Here is a 24,124-nt window from a genome sequence, read left to right on the forward strand (position 1 = left end):
GCATCTTAAAAAATTACATGCAGAAATATGCACTTATTCTGGAATTATTTCTACAGTGTAAACTCATGTCCTACTTTACCTCCTCAGCTGTGCAACCATACCCATCACTACTCTACTAATGGCCTGTTTAGCTCAAATGATGTTTAATTTCCTACTCTGCATGTCAAGGTGCAGGATCTATTCCTACCACTCTCACTTTTGAATGAATATTCGGGTTTTGTTTAGCCCAATTCATTTCCAAGCTATCAGGACTGTATCTACAATTTTAAAAAAAGTTTTAAACATGAACTTACTATAGAAATGGTATCTGCAGTAGACAGCTTTATGTCTCTGTTAACAACTCTGAATATATTCAACAGAGCTATATCAGCTTTAACCCACACAGCCACTACCCAGGCACATTAAGTATACCTCATGAACAAAATTAGTAGTCAGCACACTGGGATCTCCTAACCGATTACAGACTAACTTGCTGACGTAGACAGGTTGTTGCACAACTACTAACCACTCATAAGAAAGAGCAAACTTGAAGAAACCACACCAACTTTATACAGAGCTATGAGCCAGAACCATAAACACCTTCAGAGCAAAGTACTGGAAGAAATGAACAAAAGAAAAGTCCCAAGCAGTCTCGGAAAGGCTTCAGCTACAAGCACACCCTTACCGTCCGGGCTCCAGCTCCCGCCGGGAGCCGAGAAGCGAGCCAGTGGGGCCGACACGCTTACAGGGGGAGGCCCCTGCCCGCCCCCTCCCCCCAAACGGGCTAGAGGCACGCAGGGACACCCAGGTTTGGGGCACAGCCCCTCAAAACGAAGCTCGGAGCAAGCTGCGGCAGCCCCCGGCCGGCAGCATCAGCTCCGCCCGGAAGCCCGGCTCCTCCCGGCAGCGCTCCTCGACAGAGGTGGCTCAACTCGAATTACTTGCATCGACGCAGGTGCCCGTCCCCGACGGGCAAAGGCCGGAGACCTGCCCCTGGGAACGCAGGCGAGGCTGCAGCCCCGCCACGCCGAGCTCCTTCGGCCTTGGCAGAGGCCCTCGGACGGCGGCCGCGCCAGAGGAGCTCTCAGCACCCTCTTCGGCCTCACCATCCCGAGGCGCTCCCCGGATCGGCCCGGCCCGGCCCGGCCCATCCCATCCCCCCTCCGCTTCCCGTTGTGCCAGACTCGAGTCGCTACAGACAGCGCCAGCCCGCCAAGGAGCCGGCACGACGGCGCTCACCGGCCAGGGCGCTGGCACGGAGCCAGCGGCGGGGACAGAACGAGCCGCAGCCACCACTTACCGGCTGCACCCCGCCCCTCGGGAAGGTACTGACAGCCCGCCAGTGCGCACGCGCCAGGCGCACACAGCGGCGCAGAAGCGAGAGCGCAGGCGCAGAACGAAGCCCGCCCCCCCCCCACCCCCGCCGCGCACGCCGCCGCCGTTGGCCGGCGCGCAGGCGGGCTAGGCTCCCTCACCTGTGCGTGGGAGGGGGCTGCGCCTGCGCGGCCCAGGGAAGGCGCGGGACGGGGGTTGGCGGGTGCGCTCGCTAACCGAGAAAAGCGTCTGAAAGCGCGGTAGCGGCTCAGGTTGTTTTAGTGACCGCGGAGTGTCGCTGCTTGCTCTGCCTGAGGAGCATCGCCTCGGTGGCGAGGCGGCTGCGTACGCGCACGCGTTGCCGGGAGAGGCGGGCGCGAGGGGGGCGCCCACGTCTCCTCAGAGCGGGCTCGGGGCCGCAGCTGCAGCCGGCGGGGCTAGCGGCGGCACCTCCGCCGCTTCTTCCCCCCCCGCCCCTTTTTTTCTTTTTTTTACTGTCTCTCAGTGTCGAGGGCACGGTCAGTGCTTTTGGGGCCTGATTCAAGGTGATAGAGATGGATTAAAAAAACTAAAATGCAGAAGTCCTTTGAGGTATTAAACCTTTGGGTTTGAATGGCAGCCTACTGCAGTGAAAGTCTGGTCGTTGCGTGTCGGCTGGAAAAAGGAAGCATGCCTAGTAAGGGTGCCGCAGTTGGATAAGCTGCGAATCATGCCGTGTCGTTTAGATCTGTGTGGAAGTGGCTTTGCGCGGCAGAGGAGGAGAGAAAGGCCTGACTCAGCCTGCGCTCTCAGCCTTGTCTCCACGTGTTGCCCAGAACCCAGGTTGCTGCCCTGCTGAGAAAGGCTGTGTTGAGGAGAGCAGTGTGGCTGCTGGGATGCAGCTCCCCATGGCCTCCCCGGCCTTTCCACATCAGAAACGCTGAGGCTCAGAGAAGCTGCTTGCTTAGGATTTAATTTACACGTAAGGGAGAATACGGTGCAGCAAAAAAGACAAGTAGTTATGATACTAGCACTGGGTTGGTGGATACAGCAGGAAATGAGGACAAGAGGAGTTGCCTCCTGGGGACTGGGTTGTTAGCTGGGTTTGTGTAGGGGTTGCCATAGCAGTTGCCAGCAACTCCAAGTGCTCAGGCAGACCGCAGGCTTAAAAACCAGCTTGAGATGAAGGGAAGTGCCTCAGCCGGCACCCTGTGCCCAGCGCTTTGCAGTGGGACCTGCGGCTGTCCTGTGAGAAGGAGCTTAACCTGTGCCTGAAGCTGTGAGTTCCCACCTGCAGCCATCTGATCAGAGAGAAATGACCCAAAGTCTATGTCTTGAGTTAAATTTTTGTTAATGGGCATCCTTAGAGGAGCTTTTACAGTTTTGTAAACTGCTTAGATCGTCTAATTTTAAATTAGCAACCAAAAGTAGAGAATTTATTTTTCTCTTTTCCTTGCTAGTCTATCATACTGGTGCTGTAACAGGGATAAAAATACTGAAGGTGTGGTTGGTTGTTACAGTCTTACATTGTCCGGTCATTTTCTATATTGTTGATTTAGGTTGATTTTTGTGTGGTGGTGGAGATGGAGGATACTGTGGGAGGTGAGACTGAGTTAGGGGGAAGAGTGGAGCCTAGTTTCTCTCCTGGTCACTCTGCACAGCAGGAATCAGAACGACTGAGCGCAACACAACTTTCTTCCAAAGCTGACATTGGAAGAGATCTCTCTCCACCTCTTATTGTTATAAAAAAAGGTAAGGGAGAAAATAATAAGTACTTCATGTTGGCTTTGTATGCAAAAAAAAAAAAAATCCAGAAACAAAATGAGAAACCAATTATGTAGAGTGTTTAAGTTTATAACAGGTACTTATAGACACTGAATGGGTACATACTACTCTGAATGTGCCCGTATAGGAACTGCAATGTGTAATTTTCAGCTTTATAAATAAACATGCATGTATATGTAAACAAATGCATATATGTTTTTATTTATATATATGTATTTACAGGGTGGTGCACAGTGCAACTCTGATCCCTTGGCAGATTTCCTAGTGTTGAATCATAGTAGCATGATTAGAACCATTTTTCCTGGAGTTAAAATGAGTAGTACTCTACAGTATGGTATACTCCTATAGTATTGCATATAGTATGGTATCTCTTTTCTGGAATATATTAACAGTGATAGTAGATTGAATAATTAGTTCAAAAATTATTGAATGTGGCCTTGCAATGACATCAGCCAGTTCCCTCTGTGCTCGTGGGTGCATCCCATCAGGGCCCATGGATTTACGTATGAGCCTCTTCCACAACATCAGGGAATACTGAAGCAAAGTGGGCATACATAAGTGGGATGCACCCACGAACACAGATGGATCTGGCTGATGTCATTGCGAGGCCACATTCAATAATCTTTGAATGTTCATGGCAACTGGAGAGGTGCCTGAGGCCTGGAGGAAAGCTAATGTCACTCCTGTCTCAAGAAGGGCAAGAAGAATGACCCAGGGAACTACTACAGGCTAGTCAGCCTCACCTCAGTCCCTGGGGAGCTGATGGAGCAGCTAATCCTGGATACCATTTCCAGGCACATGAAGGAAAAAGAAGGTGTTTGGGAGTAGTCAACATGGATTCCCCAAGGGAAGAAATGCTTGACCAACCTCATTGCCTTTTGCAATTAAATGGTTGGCTTGATACATGAGGGAAGTGCAGTGGATATGGTCTACCTTTTCTTCAGTAAAGCTTTTGATGTTCTTCTGTTGAGAGTTTTTTATTGTGCCCCTTCAGGAAAAGCAAACACACATTTGTGATGAAGTATAAAAAAAAAAGTATTAATGAACAATGCATTGGACAGTCCTACTGCCATAACTGGTTCTAGAAGAAGTCTGCAAAAATACTTCATGAGCTCATTCCTTATATACACTTGCACCAGCATGAGTCCTGTGGGCGTCAGCATGGAACACCTCAGCCCTGCCTTAGGTCCATCCCCCAGCACCCGCTCTGCTGCCCAAAAGTACGCCCTGAGCCTTGCATGCCAGGATGGCTACAAGACAATGCTGTGGCTGTTTCTTATCTCATCAGCAGGGGAAACTACACTCCCTTACAGGGAGTTATTCTGTCTCTGGCATTCCTGCTTCCTGCCAGCTTAACCTCTTCTGCAGTTGGGCCTTTTTGCTCTCCGTGCCAGATCATTCCTGGATCACAAATTACCACTGCTGAGCAGTTACAATTTGAATTTCCCCTTCACTCCTGTAAGATACTCACAGAGAAGCTAATGAAGTATGGGCTGGATGAGCAGGCAGTGAGACAGATTGAAAACTGATTGAACAGACAAGCCCAGAGGGTGGTGACTGGTGGCACAAAGTCCAGTTGGAGGCCCATAGGTAGTGGTGTACCCTGGGGGTCAATACTGGGTCCAGTCCTGTTTAACATCTTCGTTAATGATCTGGATGATGGGGCTGAGTGTACACTTGCCAAGGTTGCTGATGACACATAACTGGAAAGGGTGGCCGATACACCAGGGGTTTGTGTGCTGCCATCTAGAGGGACCTAAAGAGGCTGGGGAGTTGGGCTGAGAGGAACTTCAGGCAGTTCAGCAAGAGGAAGTGCAAACTCCTGCACCTGGGGAGGAACAAGCCTGTGCACTTGTAGATGCTGGGGGCTGACCAGCTGGAAAGCAGATTGGCAGGAAAGGACCTGGGTGTCCTGGTGGACACCAAGTTGAACATGAGCCAGCAATGGGCCCTTGTGGCAAAGAAGGCTAATGATACCATGGATTGGATGAGGAGGAGTGTTGCCAGCAGGACAAGGGAGGTGATCCATCCTCTCCACTCAGCACTGATGAGGCCTCGCCCTGAAGTATTGTGTCCAGTTACAGGCTCCCCAGTACAAGAGAGACATGGACATACTGGAGAGAGTCCAGTGAAGGGTCACAAAGATGATGAAGGCACTGGAGCATCTCTGCTATGAGGAAAGGCAGAGAGGGATGGGAGTGTTCAGCCTGGAGAAGAGGAGGATCCAAACGGGATGGGGGTTGTAAAGAAGATGGAGCCAGGCTCTTTTCAGTGGTGCCCAGTGACAGGACCAGAGGCAATGGGCACAAACCGAAACACAGGAGATTCTGTCTGAACATTAGGAAACACTTATTCACTGTGAGGGTGACTGAGCACTGGGACAGGTTGCCCAGGAAGGCTGTGGAGTCTCCATCCTTGGAGATATTCAAAAGCTGTCTGGACATGGTCCTGGGCAACTGGCTCTAAGTGACCCTGCTTGAGCAGGGGACGTTGGCCCAGATGATCTCCAGAGGTCCCTTCCAATCTCAACAATTCTATGATTCTGTGAATAATACATTATAATCATACAGACACAATCTGTAAGAAAATTTAGAAGGAAATCAGTGTTATTAGAATATTAATTTTAGTCACAATCTCATCATTTATTTTGAATAGATTAAACAGTAGTTCCTGAAAGTTTAGTGAGCTGGTCATTAGCACTACTGCATACTCTACTGAGTATCCTATAAGCTGCCACAGATAGGACCTAAATATCATCTTCTGATAAGTTAAAAGGTTGCTTTTTCTTGGACTAAAAGCAAGCTGTAGCAATTACAAATGGTGCTGTTCAGTGCTGTCAAGTAATTGTCTTTTTGAAGCCAACAAAACCAGTATTTCTGTTAAGGAGAGATAAAGCAATATTTAGGAATGCTTTGTGATTAAAATTTTTAAAAGAGAAATGCTGGCTGGCTGGAGATAAGTTATTGCACTTAGTATCAGGAAAACATAAATACTCTAATTTGTTACTTAAATGACTTAAAAATATTCAAATCCCAATTTCTAGGAAAAACAAAGGCATGCAATACTTTTTTTTTAAATAACTTAAAAGGCTTCAAAAGCTCTTCAGGAGGCTTAAACAATCAACATGAGATAGTTAGAGATGCTAATGATAAATTTCCTGGTTTTATTGCAACTATTAGCAATCTTGATTCTTCAGCGATTCCACATGCTCAAGTTGTCTTGCAAGTCTCTGCAAGTAGCAAGTTTGTCAGAAATGCATGAGACTGACAGTCAGAATTTAGACAAAGAAGTAACAGAAGATAAATAACTGGGTGACAATAGCAAGTGTGAAAAGTGACAATATTTCAGAGTCTATTTCTTCCAGAACTGATTTCTTCAAGCTAATATCTTAAATTGCTTTTTCTTACCTCTGCTGCTATCAGTAGGGATTGTTTGCAATTGAACTTGAGATAAAAGCCATTATAAGACATGTTTTCCCCCTAATGGCTTCTAACAGTTTCTGCTGAGGCACAGGTTTTCTAATGTTCCTTTCATGTCTCATTTTCCCCAGCCTGAGAAGAGGTTAGCCAGCAGATATTAGACACAACACTGCAGGTCTTGTAAATGCATTTGTTGTGCATATACCTGAATAATTAGAACTTGTCACTTCTTTTAACTAGACACAGAAAGTAAGCATCGTAGATGTGGAGGGGACCTGAAGACAAGGAGCACTGAGCTAGGATCTGCTGTCACAGGATCACCTTTGACTGCTGTCCTTCCGGCAAGTGTTTTCATGCTAAAATAGGTGGTGACTCAGCTGCATTTTGTCTGTTAAATTTTCTTCTGTACAGATTATTCTTGAAGTCTTCGTTGACAAAAGTTTGGCCTAATACTGAAGGGTGCTGAGTTCTTTCAGTCTCTGTTCATTTCAAGGAAGAAGAACAGTGAACCACTCAAAAGTATATACAGTGTTAGGCCATTTACTTTCTGTGCTCACAATCTGTGTTGCTGGGGTTTTATGGTTTTTTTTTTTTTTCATATCATCCACTGATTAATCCCTTTTGTTTGCCAAGATGAAAATTGATATAGGTCAAGAATACTTGAATAAGGTCATGCTGTGTCAGGGAAGGCATGTGCAAAACAAGAGATCCATCTGTTGGCATGGAAGCCAGAGATGATAAAAGACTGACATAAATGAGTTGGGAGCTACATGAGAACAGAATGAATGGTGAATCAGAAAAGATGTAGCTTTTAGAGATATTAGAACGATACTGACAACAACTACAGATATTCAGGCATTCTTAGTGTCTCTTGGTCTCAATGAGAGGCAGGTGGAGACAGGAGTGATATAAAACATCCATTCAGAGACTGGGGTAGGACCAAAGGGTCAGAAGCAAAGGTGGATGTTGGACAGCTTTTTTTTTTTTTTTTTTAATCCAAGAGTAAATCAGGATTGATCAATTACAATTCCTAGTTTAGAGTACTGGCAAGATGATGTAATTTATCTTTGTTTCTTTCCAACAAAAGTTGTGAGGTACAGAGACATCCCAGACTACAGATACTCATGTCAATGGGAGCTGTGTGTAGAAGGAAGTACTCAGTGTGGTGACTTTATTACCCAAATCTTTAGTTTTCCGTATAGCTTCTGAAGATTATCTGTTGACTTAAAAATGTTATTCACCATATCTATTTTCAGTCTTGTTCACACTGTTATGAAAATTAAAAACAATCCTTTGTCTACATAAAATTACTTCTTTTTCATTCTGCTACTACCTTTATATGACCTGCATATTAAACATCAGTTGTATATTCGTTCCAGTGGTGACTGATTATATAGTGGATTGGTTTTATTTATTTCCTTTGAGGTAATAATTTGATACTATATATTAAAATGCTGGCAGTATAGGGATACATCTGAAATGTGGGCATATAAATGTTTGGAAACTGGATTCATAAAGCTGAGGTTTGAATTGGAGTCTTTATAATGTTAAATTTGTATTGTGACCTTAGCCTGGATCCACATCCGATTCTGAGGTCCTGATCCGAAGTTTCCAATCTGAAGTTTCTATTGTAGCAGCTTTATACTTTATTCTGGCCTAACAAGCTAATTATGACTGATCTTTTCCCCCTGCATTCCTTACCTGTAATTTTTTTTATGGTCCTTCTTGAAGTAGTTTATGAAACCAGCTTAAAGATCAACAATATAAAATACAACCCTGAAGTGAGGAAAAACTATCTCTTTATAACAAACTTCTATTTTCTAGACAACCGTTAAGAAAAGTATAGTACTTTCCAGTGAAACTAGGCAAGAACTAGCCAAGCAAGCCAAAGTCACCAAAGAGGAGAGAAGAGCTCAGATAGATGAAAGACACAAGTATGTGATATCCAGATTAGCAGATGGGATAGGCTTAAGTGAGCAGCAAGTGGAGGAGGCCATTATTTCTGATGACAAGGTAAATATTAATTAAATTATTATTATTAAATATATTACCAACATTTCTAGTATTTTGAAACTACTTCACAATTAACTACAATTGTAATTTTGTTTTTAGTTTCAACTTATAGAACAATTCTTTGCTCCTAGTGGACTTAAAAAGTTGCTCTTCTTTTACCAAGATGTGTTGCAGGTATGTTTCTGTTATTACTTCTGTAAAAGCAAAAGTTGCATTTTTTTAAAAAGTCACATGACTTGCAAAATTCAGAAAATCTTAACAGATTTTTTTTTGCAATGCATGACAATGTGGAAGAACTTTGATCTCATTGTTTAGATACTGCCATCCTGGCTTACATGAAAACAGGGGAATGCCCTGTGGCAGGGTTTGATACTGTTCTTGTTTGCACAAAAGAAAACTTAAAAATGGCCAGGTAAAGAAAAAATCCAGACTTCAAAAATGATAATGATAATTGAGGCAAAGTGTTCACAGTATTCAGGTTTAAAAATAGTAGATTAGCTAACATAAGTATTATAGGAATGGGGGAACTGTCTGGCTAAGAATCATTTTGTCTTCTCCTTTTGGTTTGAGCTGCACTGCCGCCACTGTGGACAAAGCACTGATTCAAGAGGGTGAAAAATGATGCAATTTCTTTCTAAATTAAGGTGGATTCATGTTCAGATCTGTCCCATTCTATGGAAAATAATCTTAAGCTTGGAAATCTATACCTAGAAATAAGGTAGTTGTGGTCCCCCAGATGTATTTCTCTGCCTTTCAGTTTTGAGAAGGAGAAGCCTCTTCATAAAAAGCAAAATCATTGTTCAGCTTCCACTGAGTGTGTGATATCAGAAGGTGTCAAGCGACCTTTAAATTGCCTAACATGACTGTTTTGGACTTCCTGAACAGCAGAAGTCCTTCCTCAGTCCCTTCAGGTTATGCCATTGAGGATCCATGCTAGGGTGAGCTAACTCACCATGTGGTGGTATTTTAGGCTTGTTGGGGAGAAAAAACTGATTGATAATGCTTGATCATCAGTTAAGTGCAAGAATGAATTACAGATTCTTTATAACCTATATAAGTTAAAAGAACTTCTGAGTCTCACCAGAATTGCTTAGAGACTGCAAAGCACAGAACCAGCTCAGCTGTCAAAACAATTTAATAATTTTTTTCTTTCACTGGGATTGTGCATGCACATTTCTGGCATGAACATGTTGTTCTCTGACTTAGAACAAGATGAAACTAAAAATGTTGAAAGTGTTTTCCTTAATTTACAAGCCAGAAATAAATGCCCAGCTTGGCTTAAGTGAAATGTTTAATTTCTGCATTTACTTTTCTTTTATTTTGGTCTTTTTAACCATTAAAACAAGAATTTATGAAAATTTTTTTGCAAAAGCAGCATAGCATAAAAATAATGTTTCTAATGGAAAGTATGAATGCCATCTCTATCATCATCCACCTCATTCTGATGAGTCAAGAGATCTCACTAAATTGACAACTGTTTGGTTTCAAACATATTAGAGAGTTGGAGATTACTCAGGGGCAGTGTCGTACATGCTTGCCCTTTTCTTATCCATTTTTGGCCATTCTTGGAGACAAAATACTGACCTGAGCAGACTGTTGGCCTGACCTGGTAGGTATGTTCTTGCCAAGATTTATCAAAGATCCTTTCTTCAGTGCTGCTCATCTCTCTTTTTCATTAGCTTGGGTGCATGATGTTCACTTGAGATTGTGCACAGGGGCTAGCGGATGATGGTTTGGTGTGGAAGTGGGGAGCCACCAGTGTATATCATACATCACACATTCAGTCTAGCAGAAGCTGAACATTTGACTTTTTCGGAAGAGGCCTCTCCTTAAACTTGAAAGAGAAATATACCTGCAGGCTTTTTCCACATTATGTTCTGTTACATTCTTCCAAGTTTCAACAGATTATTTAGCAAAGTGTGTGACAGAAAATTAAGAGGGAAGCAGGTCTTTATCAGGCTTAAACTTTTTTGTTGCTTCAAAGAGAAGAGGTTCTAGATACATCTCATTGGAGAGGGACCAGTGACAGCAAGTCTTCTCAGAGAGAGAGTTTTTCAGAGGGACGTATGGTTAAAGACATGGGCAGAAAACAAAATTTCTTTGCGTTGTTGGCAGGAACTAGCTGACAGTGTTCCTTCTGAGTTCCGCTCACAATTACATTACGACTTTGGATGACTCTTTCTGCGAGACATCCAGTTTGTTTCCATGGAGGAATTTGCTCTAGGAAATACTTCTGATTTAATTTCAGTATATTTTCTGAGATTTTTTTCCCCTTCTTCTTTGAGTGTTTTCTGAAAGAACAGGGTTATGAAACTGTTTTCGGGGGATTGTGAGATTCATGCAAAGCTTATTTGGCAGATAAAGCCAACCTCACTATTTCTGTCTGGGAATTACTAACTGATTCAGAATGAGCTTAGTTATAATTAACATATTCAAATAGGATGAGGTATTTGTATGATAATAGCTTTTATTTTATTAATCTGTTATTTATAATTCAATTGCTAGCAAAAGTTGAATACATCATTGAGGTCAGATGAGCCAATGAACAGTTTGCTTCAGAAGAAGTTATTTATTACCATGGGTTCTACGGAGGTATGGTTGAAAAATTCATTAGATGACATTTGAAAAGTAAAATATTGAAAAAACCTAAGAGTTGTGCAGTGTTAAACAGTTTTTTGTAGTTCTTGGATAGATATTTAAGTACTTAGTCCATGTTCTCATAATGCAAGATCTCCCAGCATTTCTTGAGTTGAGGTTAACTCAGTAAAGCAGTGGTTAATGGATTTGACTATCTGAGAGGAGAGCAGGTCAAATAAACCCTTGTTAAAAATTCGCACATCCTAACACTTTTGTTAATGACTGCATGTTAAGTATTTTCCAGTACTTGTGGACTTCTAGTTTCTAAGTGCAGTTTTTCAGTGGTTTTGTATTTCCTTTCATATAATAATACTGCACATTACTCCAAAAATACCTTTAATAATTCCTTTTTTCAATTCAAATTCTTGTAACAACCTCCTCACTGTAACGTCTAAGCATTATTCAGTAGTGCTCTTCAGAGTGCTATTAAGATTTCTGATTAATTTTCTTTCTCTTTTTTTTGTATGTATAAATCGAGTGTACCATATACAATTTTCTTTGAATAAGGCATGGTGATGTCTTTTTCTCAATGAGCTTATATTAACATCATTGTGTTAGAAAAGGCAGAGCTGAAAGTTCTTTCTTCCTTTCAGAGGGGAAGAGAGGTTCATTCCTCTGCCAGTTGGACTAACTGGAATGGCTCTTCAAATTTGTTATAATTGAATTATTATTAGATTTAATAGATTAAAAATAAGCATTGTTGCAGTACTGATTGAAACTTTTACGTTACTTCAGTACACCGAAAAGCTGAAAATACATGTTAAAAAGTATTTGGATCAGAAGTTTTTAGTAATCATCAAGTTCCCTTTTTAAAGAATGAAATAAATGTCATTCTAAGATCATCCATTCTGGTCTAGGTATATATGAAAAGTACTTCAAATGTTTGAAAGCTGAGGATATCTTTAGTTTTTTCAGTAAATTTATGTTTGTGGATTCAGAAAGAGATTAGACGATTTCATCGATAGGTCTGTAAATGGATACTAAAATGACTAGACAGGAATATGTCATCTAACAGCTCTGATACAACGGTTGCAGGTGATCAGGGAATACAAGAGGAGTGAAGCCCAGGAAGTAGCCTAGCTGACAAGCTGTCCCTGAACTGCCTTTTCTTGGTCGAGATGCAATACTGGAAGGGTCTGCCCAGACGGGTATTTTTGATGTTCTTATGTCAGATGGAGAAAAAACAGCATTTGATTTGAGAGGGACAGATTTTAAAATATCCTACAAACAGTCCACTGCCTTTTTGAGAAATTAATTTTTTAAAGTTTTGTTTTCAGCACATTTTAAAGTTAAGTAAATTACTTCTACTGTACACATTTATTCTTTTTAACTGTATGCATTTTGTCCTTTTTACAGAACTTTACAGGAACTTGTGCATTTTTCCTAAGGACATCAGATGAAGTTATAACTGCATCAAATGTTTCCCAGGTCAGACCAAAATCATGCAGTGTTTGCAGTGTACTTAGTATTTTCTTACACCTTTATTCATGCAACTGGAATCAGAAAAAGAACTGGGGAGTGCTTTCATGAAAATGTCTAGTTCTATAACAGAACTTCTTCTTTAACAGAAGTTCTTTTTCATCTGAATAAGTATTTATGATAAAGTAGTGTTCTAATGATTTGGAAATTAGCTACTACCATATTATTAAAAACAAGACTCTAATTAATAAAAATTCATTATTTATCTGTCATGAACAGTGTAAATTTTCATGGCAGTAGGGAATAAAGACCTAAACCAGGAGATTTAATTAATGATCCTAAATTATGGAAATACTGCACTTACATAACTGTAACTTTTAAAATTAAGATCATACTTGAAACTAACTAAAATAAAGTTTTGCTGCCCCTAATAGCTTTAGTTGTATATAAGAAAAGTACTGTAACATCCTTTTCCGACTTCCAGAGATATTCATGTTCTTGCGAAATATTTGAAATAGTTTTTTACAGAAGGCATCCAGATACTAACATCTAGGAATAGACAACGTAATAAGCCTGAAATCATATTCTCAAAAATATTGATGCACTCATTTTTATATGCTGTACAGGTTTTCTCCTTATTTGTCACGAATAAGTTCCATTTGAGTAGGCCAAAGCTGTAGCAAGTTTGTTCTCCAGCTACAGTCATGGAAATTAATACTTCATTTTCTGTCAGCCACTTGCTTTATAACAATATTTTTACAAATACCTCATCCAGGGGTGCAAAAGTAATTTCTAGTCTTCCTCTTCTCGCACCCTGTCAGTCCTGCTGTGCTGCTTCAGTTGAGTACCTGTCAAAGTGGTTGTCCAAACTCTTCAATTAGCTGCCGTGGTACCTGCTCTCTGTGGTTCTCTTGTGATCATCTTCTTGTGGCAGGTGCTGTCATACAGCTGTCATCAAACATCATTCTTTATGTGAGGCCATATTTTTAGATGCTGTAGAAGGTAATACAAGCCCTACTTTTTATTCAACCAGTGTTCACACTGAGGAGGCTTGCAGCTCAGACTCAGACTGGTTTGGCAAATTTTGGTTTGTCCTGAAGAGCTGTGTAGGACTAGGTGGAAGGTGAATCTGAGAACCCCCTAGAAATACATTGATTTGTCCCCTATTTCTCAAGAGAAATTGCTGAATCTTCAGCGTCCTGTGGAAAGAAAAGGATCAGCTTGTATGTTGACCTTGTCCTAGAGATTCTCATGAACAGACAGAAGCCTTGAAAAACTTAACTTTCCCTGCCTACCCCTCCTGCAACAAATGCAAACACTCTCTTATGGGAGAAACTGACATTGTTAAAAGCATCTGAAGGGGGAAAATAGGGGTCAGTTCCTTTCTTCATTCACCTTCTGTCCTTTCCTTCTGCTATTTTGCTAGCACACCCTTTTGCAGAAGGAAGTAGTTTAGGGGCATTTCCTTATTAAAAACCTTGGGGGCATTGCCTCCCAGGGAGCCTGTTTAGACATGCAAAGAAACTCGGTCTCCTTCCTTGTAAGCACTTCTTCAAACATTTTTTAATGGCAACTGTGTTCCTCTATGACTTGACTTTCAGTCTAGGGCATCTTGCTCTTTCATACTCAAATTTCAGGTGGAACAGGTTAAGAACAATGCCTTGATTGTCACCCATAATTTCTCCACTTTTTGAGAAATGGCTTTCTACCTTCTTGTACTCTAGTGGGATTCTAAAACTGTCATATTGTTAGGAAATAGTATTCCACCCATGCGTAACAACTTATTGTCTTAAATGCTTTTCTTTTGCATGCAAGTGGGGAACTTGCAAGAAAAACATTAGTGATATTAATAAGCAAGATAGCCAAGAATGTCAAAGCCTGTACAAAGATTAATTTGTAGTTGCCGTTCCTAAAACACACTGGAATTGCACAGGCAGAAGTTGGGAGTAGAAGTTTCCAGGGCATTCCAGAATGTATGCATTTGTAGGCAAAATGCCAGTAACAGAAAAGCCAACCAGTCCATAAATGAATAGTGTTGGGAAAAGATGCAATCCCTCACTTTTTACAATTTATGCTTCAAGTCCTGCAGTAAAATTCCACTCACCAGTATTGTCTGTCCTTATACCCAGCATCAGCAATTCACTGCTGCTTGTTTCACGGTAACGATAACCGGGAGAGAACTGTGCAACTGAGAGAGGAAATTTTTGCCTGATACATTTGTTGTCCTCTTTTAGGAATTCATGGTAGATGGAAGCTGTTCCTCTAAAAGAGAAATATAGACATATAATGCATTGATGTTAAATGTTAATTTTAACTGGTTGCTGCAGTGTTGCTACAATATGGGAATGATGTTTCTGATGACTCAAACTTAAGGACAAGTCTTGGAATTTCCGATTGAAATTTAGTCAATGTCCAATTCAAATTCAGCAGCTGGGGGGCATATCCTCATGGAACCTGCTTATTTATGAACTGTATATAAGTCTGCCGTGTGTCTGAATTTCACTCAAATTTAATGTTGCAGAAGTTTACATGTACTTTGCTAACTTTTGTTTCTTCCGGAAGGAGGTGAATTTTGGCATATTTGATTGTACTAATGGAAATATCCTTCAGGGCTTGGAATTTTTCTTGTCCCAAATCATGATACCAGCACTTAAATCCCAACAGGTAATCTAATAGTCTTTTTTCTCAAAAACATTTGGAATGAAGGCAAGTGGCTGCTGTAGTCTCCTTTGTGCATCAGGTGAACATAAAACAGAGGATACAAAAAGATACAAGCCTAATACGGCACTGGGCCTCCTCACAGCAGATGGAGTGCAACTGACTCCAAGGGGCAAAATGGTTCTTGCTTACGAGCTGGCAGGCCTCATTGAGAGAGCTTTAAACTAGATTTGAAGGGGGGAGGGGATAAAACCAGGCTCACTAGAGTTGAACCTAGGGGTGGCGTGCCAGAGTTTAAATCGATAGACCAGCTCAAGTGCATCTACACCAATGCACACAGCATGGGCACCAAACAGGAGGAGCTGGAAGCCATTGTGCAGCGGGACAGCTATGATGTAGTTGCCATCACGGAAACATGGTGGGATGCTTCTCATGACTGGAGTGCTGCAATGGATGGCTAAAAGCTCTTCCGAAGGGACAGGCAGGGAAGGAGAGGTGGTGGGGTGGCTCTGTATGTTAGGGACTGTTTTGATTGCATAGAAATCAATGATTGTGAAGACCAAGTAGAGTGCTTATGGGTAAGGATGAGGGGGAAGGCCAATGAGGCAGATATCTTGCTGGGAGTCTGTTACAGACCACCCAGCCAGGACGAAGAGGCAGATGAGACATTCTATAAGCGACTGGTGGAGGTCTCGCATTCGCTGGCCCTTGTTCTTGTGGGCGACTTCAACCTACCGGACATCTGCTGGAAGTATAACATGGCAGAGAGGAAACAATCTGGGAGGTTCCTGGAGTGTGTGAAAGATAACTTCCTGACACAGCTGGTGAGTGAGCCCACCAGGGGAGGTGCCTTGCTGGACCTGCTGTTTACAAACAGAGAAGGACTGGTGAGAGATGTTGTGGTTGGAGGCCATCTTGGGCTTAGCGACCATGACATGATAGAATTCTCAGTTGTGAGTGAAGTAAGGAGAGGAGTCAGCAAAACTGCTACCATGGACTTCCGGAGGGCAGACTTTGGCCTGTTCAGGTCACTGGTTGAGAGAGTCCCTTGGGAAGGCAGTCCTGAAGGACAAAAAGGAGTCCAGGAAGGCTGGACAGTCTTCAAGAAGGAAATCTTAAAGGTGCAGGAGCGGGCGGTCCCCATGTGCCGTAAGAAGAGCTGGCGGGGAAGGCGACCGGCCTGGCTGAACAAGGAGATTTTGCTGGGACTCAGGGAAAAGAGGAGAGTTTATCATCTCTGGAAGAAGGGGCAGGCAACTCACGAAGAGTACAAGGATCTTGTTAGGTCAAGCAGGGACAAAATTAGAAAGGCAAAAGCCCAGCTAGAGCTCAGTCTGGCCACAGTTGTAAAGGATAATAAAAAACGCTTCTACAAATATATTAACAACAAAAAGAGAGGCAAGGAGAATCTCCATCCCCTACTGGATATGGTGGGGAACATTGTCTCCAAGGACGAGGGCAAGGTTGAGGTACTTAATGCCTTCTTTGCCTCAGTCTTTAATAGCCAGTCCAGGTATCTGCAGGGTATTCAGCCCCCTGAACTGGAAGATGGGGATGGAGAGCAAAATAACCCGCCCATACTCCAGGAGGAATCAGTTAAGGACATGTTAAACCACCTGGACACCCACAAGTCTATGGGGCCTGATGGGATCCACCCAAGACTACTGAGAGAGCTGGCGGAGCTTGCCAAGCCCCTCTCCATCATTTATCAGCAGTCCTGGTTAACAGGGGAGGTCCCAGAAGACTGGAGGCTTGCCAGTGTGACACCCATCTACAAGAAAGGCCGGAAGGAGGATCCTGGGAACTACAGGCCTGTCAGCCTGACCTCCGTACCGGGGAAGATCATGGAGCGGTTTGTCTTAAGAATGCTCACAGGGCATGTGCAGGACAACCAAGGGATCAGGATCATGAACCCAGCCAGCATGGGTTCATGAAAAGCAGGTCCTGCTTGACCAACCTAATCTCCTTCTGTGACCAGGTGACCCGCCTAGTGGATGAGGGAAAGACTGTGGATGTTGTCTACCTGGGCTTCAGTAAAGCCTTTGACAGTGTCTCCCACAGCATTCTCCTGGAGAAACTGGCGACTTGTGGCTTGGACGGGTTTACTCTTCGCTGGGTGAGGAACTGGCTGGATGGCCAAGCCCAGAGAGTTGTGGTGAACGGCGTTAAATCTGGCTGGCGGCTGGTCACAAGTGATGTTCCCCAGGGCTCAGTTCTGGGGCTGATCTTTTTCAGTATCTTTATTGATGACCTGGATGAGGGGATCGAGTGCTCCCTCAGTAAGTTTGCAGATGACATCAAGTTGGGTGGGAGTGTTGATGTGCTGGAGGGTAGGAGGGCTCTGCAGAGGGATCTGGACAGGCTGGATCAATGGGCAGAGGTCAACTGTATGAGGTTTAATAAGGCCAAGTGCCGTGTCCTGCACTTTGGCCACAGCAACCCCATGCAACGCTACAGGCTTGGGGAGGAGTGGCTGGAGAGCTGCCCAGCGGAAAAGAACCTGGGGGTGCTGGCTGACAGCCGGCTGAACATGAGCCAGCAGTGTGCCCAGGTGGCCAAGAAGGCCAACAGTGTCCTGGCCTGTATCAGAAATAGTGTGGCCAGCAGGAGTAGGGAAATGATTGTGCCCCTGTACTCGGCACTGGTGAGGCTGCACCTCGAATCCTGTGTTCAGTTTTGGGCCCCTCACTACAAGAAGGATGCTGAGGTGCTGGAGCGTGTCCAAAGAAGGGCAGTGAAGCTGGTGAGGGGTCTGGAGCACAAGTCTTATGAGGAGTGACTGAGGGAACTGGGGTTGTTCAGCCTGGAGAAGAGGAGGCTGAGGGGAGACCTTATCGCTCTCTACAACTACCTGAAAGGGGGTTGTGGTGAGGTGGGTGTTGGTCTCTTCTCCCAAGTAACCAGCGATAGGACGAGAGGAAATGGCCTCAAGTTGCGCCAGGGGAGGTTTAGACTAGATATTAGGAAAAATTTCTTCACCGAGAGGGTGGTCAGGCATTGGAAGAGGCTGCCCAGGGAGGTGGTGGAGTCACCATCTCTGGAAGTGTTCAAAAAACGTGTGGATGTGGCACTTTAGGACATGGTTTAGGGGACATGGTGGCGCTGGATTAATGGTTGGACTTGATGATCTTGAAGGTCCTTTCCAACCTTAGTGATTCTGTGATTCTGTGATTCTGTAATATAGGCCTTTATGAGAGTCATGCAGTTTGTATATGCGTTTGAAATTCATATAGTTATTATTTTCAAGCAGTAGCACCAGCTGTAATGATTATGACAAAGGAGAACACAGCATAGCAGCCATACTAAGGCAAAACTATGATGATTTAATTAAAACTAGATTAAGCCTGGGTTGAAAGAAGTGCCAAGTTCTTCTGGCAGCACAAAAGATCAGTCCATGATTTTATTCTAACCTTTATATAGTGTTGTAAATAAGAAATACCTTTCTAATGAAAAATAAAATAACTTATGTGTTCAAAAAACAAAAGGAAGTGTGACCCTTGTTTTCCGTTTCTTTTTTCTTCATAAATCATGAAATAATCAGAACTGGGGAGCTGTGAAAGAAGGCTTGAAGAACAGCCAGATACAAAACTTTCTGTATTCAGTGGATAAATTTGTGGGTACTTTGTCATCATCAAGACAGAATATAGAAGATAAAATTCAGCTCACAAAAATGGATATTGATATTTATGTCAGCAACTTACAGAACCCATCTGACTACATAACTGCAGGTTAGTAATTCCTACAGCAAAGCAAACACAATGATGCTGTTTATAAAAGAAATTTTATGTCATTAGTAAAAATTTACCTTGAATCATTAATTCATCTTCCCTGAGTTATACATATTTTTCTGCTTACTTTCACCAGGTTTCTGACTGTGTAATCATAAAATCACCAATCATTTGCCCAACCTTTAATTCATGGATCTTAAAGGACTAGGTAGTTACTTGACATATCACATATGCAGTGGCCTATGTTCCTCCTAGTTTGCTTCCCAAGTCATTGCAGCGTGAAGTCATATACTAGTGTGTATAGAGTATACTCTTCACTGGCTTTGACACTGAGGAAATCGTGTCCAATATTAAGTCTGGTTCTGAGGGCCGTGAGTCAAAACAAGATGTATTTATAAAATTTTTTATATATACACATATATATATATATGTAAGAAAAAGAGTGGTTATGTCTCTTTGAACAATAGCTTTCCACCATTTCTTATCACCACATGGGTTTTCAGAGTGAAATAATGCCAAACTAGTCAATAGTTTTGCAATCCTTCTCAACCCTACATGAGCCTATGGGAGGACAACCTCCACAGAATAGAACCATAGAATCTTTGCGTTGAAAAGGACCTTGAAAGGTCATCTAGTCCAACCCCCCTGCAATGAGCAGGGACATCTTCAACCAGATCAGGTTGCTCAGAGCCCCGTCCAACCTGACCTGGAATGTTTCCAGGCATGAGGCATCTGCCACCTCTCTGGGCAACATGTGCCACTGTTTCACCACCATCATTGTGGAAAATGTCTTCCTTGTATCCAGTCTAAATCTATGCTCTTTCAGGTTAAAACCATTACCCCCTGTCGCTCTCTACAACTACCTGAAAGGGGGTTGTGGCGACGAGCGTGTTGGCCTCTTCTCCCAAGTAACGAGTGATAGGACAAGAGGAAATGGCCTCAAGTTGCGCCAGGGGAGGTTTAGATTGGATATTAGGTAAAATTTCTTCACCGAGAGGGTGGTCAGGCATTGGAAGAGGCTGCCCAGGGAGGTGGTGGAGTCGCCATCTCTGGAAGTGTTCAAAAAACATGTGGATGTGGCACTTTAGGACATGGTTTAGGGGACATGGTGGTGCTGGATTAATGGTTGGACTTGATGATCTTGAAGGTCCTCTCCAAGCTTAATGATTCTGTGATTCTGTGTTGCTACAGGGTCTGCTAAACGGTCTCTCCCCATCTTTCTTAGAAGACCCCTTTAAGTACTGGAAGGCTGCAATCAGGTCTCCCCGGAGCCGCCTCTTCTCCAGTCTGAACAACCCCCACTCTCTCAGCCTGTCCTCATAGGAGACGTGTTTCATCCCTCAGATCATTTTTGTGGCCCTCCTCTGCACCCGCTCCAACAGGTCCATGTCTTTCCTGTGCTGAGGGCTCCAGAGGTGGGGTCTCACCAGAGCAGAGTAGAGGGGCAGAATCCCCTCCCTCGACCTGCTGGCCACGCTGCTTTGGATGCAGCCCGTGCTACTGTTGACCTTCTGGGCTGCGAGCGCACATTGCCGGCTCATGTCCAACTTTTCATCCAACAGTACCCCCAAGTTCTTCTTGGCAGGGCTGCTCTCAATCCCTTCATCCCCCAGCCTGTACTGATATCAGGGGTTTCCCCGACCCAGGTGCAGGACCCTGCATTTGGCCTTGTTGAACCTCATGAGGTTACACGGACCCATTCCTTGAGCTTGTCCAGGTCCCTCTGGATGGCATCCTGTCCCTCAGGCGTATCAACCACACCACTCAGCTTGGTGTCACCTGCAACCTTGCTGAGGGTGCAGTTGATCCCACTGTCTATGTAATTGATGAAGATATTAAAGTTCTTTAGATCCATTTAGTAGTACAAGCTCTACAAGTCCTAAATATAATACACCAAGTGAACTGGACTCTTTCAGCTGCTAGGGCAATCTGAAAGATGTGCTGATTTATAAATGATAGGAGGGTTTGTGACTGTTAATAATGGTGTCCGTTACATGATGCTTTTTATGTGGAATAGGCTGCAATGGCAGAAAGAGAGAAATGTGGAGAAGTAAGCCTTTACTTATGGAATACAAGCAGAAAAATAAACACGTAATAGTTAATGCATTTCTTGGAGCTCTGAAAACATGATTCTCCCAAAACTGCATTGCTGTATTTTTTTTTCCCTTATGAACTCACTGTATTTTTAACTGTTTCCATTGTAAAGGATATGCAATATTAACAAAGTAGGTAGATACAAGTTGTATGTGTGTGCATCTTTTTGTTACAGTTTTAATCTTTTCCTGTTGTTGGTCAGCGATGTGAATATACTCAGTTTACACAGAGTCTCAATTTATGTTTGTCAAGGACATTTCACTTCTGTAGATAAAAATCTGTATTTATATCTTGGTACTTATGAGACTGTCCCATTCTATCATTCTGAAGGCAGTAACACAGAAGTCACTGGGAGACTTGAAGAAGTGGTCATGATTTGGATCAAACAGATCAGACAAGTTTTAGTGGAGAGTGAGCAAATGAGAAGAGAAGCTGATGACATTGGTCCATCTGCAGAGCTGGAACACTGGAAGACAAGAATGTCATCATTTAACAGGTTAAATCCCTGCATTATTTCTCATGGAGTCGAAAAAAAAGCTTATTAAAAATAAATGTAAACTTTCATTCCAAAGAGAGTATTAAATGTGCTTCTTTCTTCAAAGCCTTTTAGATGAGATCAAGAGTTCAAGAGTAAAGAAAATTATAAGTATTCTTCAGGCAGCAAGATCAAAGACATTAAAGCAGTGGAAAGAGCTGGTAATTACTATATTTTAATACAAATTTTAAATGAGTACAGTACTATATTTGTAATGCACACAGAACTGAACACACAATGCTACAAATAGCTTTGAGTGTTTATGCTGTTTTTGTGCTGTGGTTTATTATCTGTTTGTTGAAACACATAACACCAATGATTTTTAAGTGAAACAGATAATTTGAAAAGAAGTCGATGCTTCTGTAATGTGTCTTTCATTAACATAGTGGGTGGAATGATTGCGCAAAAGTAAAGCAATGCAGCAGTACGAGATTTTTCTGTGTCTCTCCAGCTGTACCCCGTGCAGGCCTACTGTACCCTGTGCAGGCCATCTGTAGAGATGTCTGAAAGTTCATCATACCGCTCTTAGAATTATTAACAGCTGGCTTTGTGTAGCATATCTGCTACTTCAGATAAGTATATATCTGTAATGTAAACTTGTCAATCAAAATTGTAGGCAAGCCAGAAAATAAGCTGTAGACCACATACAGCCAATCAGAACCCCCAAAAACACCAGAATGTAGATCTTCTAGCACTTAAGGTGTTCTACTCTTGAAACTAGACCAGGAAAACAGTATCACCTTACTGAGTTTTGTATTTTGTGCTTAACATATTTGCAGACCTCTATGATAAATGGAATTTGGATGACAATGTCTGTGCAGAGCCAGTACAAGCTAAGGACATTGAACTAAATTTCTTTCTTCCTACAGAATTGCCTCCTAATTACTGGATAGTTCCATCTGTTGTGAACAGAAGGATATACAGGCATTTGTTGTGAACTTATTTGACCTAATAAGTGTTTATTAAAAAATGATGGGAAGCACCCTGGTACGTTTCAGGGATCTTGTCTAAGTTCTGTAGAATAGGTAATATGCTAAAATCCACGCTAAAAAATGTGAGTCGGATTATAAAAGCCACGCTGTTGTACTTCTATCAGTAAGGAGAAACTTTGTGAGTCTAAGTAAGTAAGGAGTTCCTCTAAATCACATCCAAAATGTTGCTGATTGCCAGGTAGATCTTACCAATTTTTGCATGTAAAAGCAGTTATTTCTTACGTAAAGAAGAAATTACTTATTTGAGAGAACTTCTGTGAGAAAATACCTGCAAGATAGAATCATAGTCTGGTGGTAGCATGCACTGTAAAAGAGCAAGAACCTGTTCAGTAAGTTTTAGCACTATTAATTGTATTTCTTTTTTTTTCCTCCCTTTCAGGATGGTAGTATAACAATTGCTGCCAATGAAGCTAAAGACAATGTGAGATATTTATATGCATTGGATAAATTTTTTGGTCCACTTGCCAAAGCTTCACCTGTAAGTAGTACTCTAAAGGCACTTAATGTGAAATTCAGAAAAGAAAGGAAAGGCTTTTGCTGCTGAAAGAAAGATATTTCTCCTTTCAGTATTTAACTCCTATGCTTAATGATTAGTGGACAGCTTGACTCCTTTGACGTTAGTGAACTGAGCTTACAGATTTTGAATAAGCCAGAGATAATACTACTTTTTGTGTAGGGGGCAGTTGTCATTCCAGGACATAATTGAAGGACATGAGAAAAATAAGCAAAAAAGTATATTTTTCCAAAATCAAGCTGAATTGGCTTTGTGAGGTTGGGCCTTACATATGGTACCTCTTCCTGTCTCCATGCTTCAGTCAGCAGTCATGATTGTTTTGGTGCAAATATCATAAAATAATCTTAAACCTTCAGCTGAGCTGAAATTGGGCAGCTTCCACTTATTTTACAGGTTAAAGCTGTTTCTTTTGCAAGTGACATGTATTTACTTTCATTCTGGTTCAAATTATAATATTTATTTTCATAATGGTGTGGGTCTCGGATTTAATTTTTTTAAGTGAGAGCATGAATCTTGAATATACAGCCACCAGGCAAAACTGTCTAAGCATACATGGTTCAGAAGACTTACCCATAATTCAGCTGCTTACAAATTTTGTAAATATTGTTTTCAAAGGTCAAAGTCTGTTTGAATCCATTGTGCTATTTTACAATGCTTTTCTTCTGCAAATATTCAGTGTTCTGCCATAGTGTGCTTGACGTTTAGACACCATACTTTTTATATCCTTTACCAGACCAGTAACTGACTCTTGTTCTAGGTTCTCAGTATATCTGTCTTTCATGTATTTTTGTGAAATCTTTCTGTGGGACAGAAAACTCTATAGTTCAGCATCCTCAGTAAGAGAGAGATTGTTGTTGCCTTGACTCCTCCTTCTGGGTTTCTCTTCCATACACATCTAGGCAAAATGAGCAAAGGCCAGCTTTCTTTTTCTTGTCCTTCCTACAGCAGGTCAACTCTTTTGTAGCCATGTGTGATTTCTTTTCCTCAGGTAGCATATTCCTTTTCAAAGCAGACTACAGCACCTGTGTATACTGTAGTACAGTCTCTGTTTTTCCTCT

The 24,124-nt window shown here is 42.3% G+C and overlaps 1 protein-coding gene across 1 annotated transcript in view; it reads left to right on the plus strand.

Moving 5' to 3' along the window:
- Positions 1-2,855: 2,855 nt before the first annotated feature.
- Positions 2,856-24,124, plus strand: part of LOC309402582 (dynein axonemal heavy chain 5-like) — a gene marked incomplete at both ends in the record, with an annotated part of 181,253 nt that continues 159,984 nt past the window's right edge. Inside the window, 11 exons of the mRNA XM_081996444.1 lie at positions 2,856-3,024; positions 6,717-6,817; positions 8,301-8,489; positions 8,589-8,663; positions 10,995-11,081; positions 12,483-12,554; positions 15,108-15,209; positions 18,745-18,935; positions 21,360-21,521; positions 21,628-21,721; positions 22,932-23,030. Coding sequence (XP_081852570.1) covers positions 2,856-3,024; positions 6,717-6,817; positions 8,301-8,489; positions 8,589-8,663; positions 10,995-11,081; positions 12,483-12,554; positions 15,108-15,209; positions 18,745-18,935; positions 21,360-21,521; positions 21,628-21,721; positions 22,932-23,030 — 1,341 coding nt within the window. The remainder of the gene's footprint in view (positions 3,025-6,716; positions 6,818-8,300; positions 8,490-8,588; positions 8,664-10,994; positions 11,082-12,482; positions 12,555-15,107; positions 15,210-18,744; positions 18,936-21,359; positions 21,522-21,627; positions 21,722-22,931; positions 23,031-24,124) is intronic.

This window comes from Phaethon aethereus, assembly GCF_964289735.1.
Source record: "Phaethon aethereus genome assembly, chromosome: 2".
NCBI lineage: Eukaryota > Metazoa > Chordata > Aves > Phaethontiformes > Phaethontidae > Phaethon > Phaethon aethereus.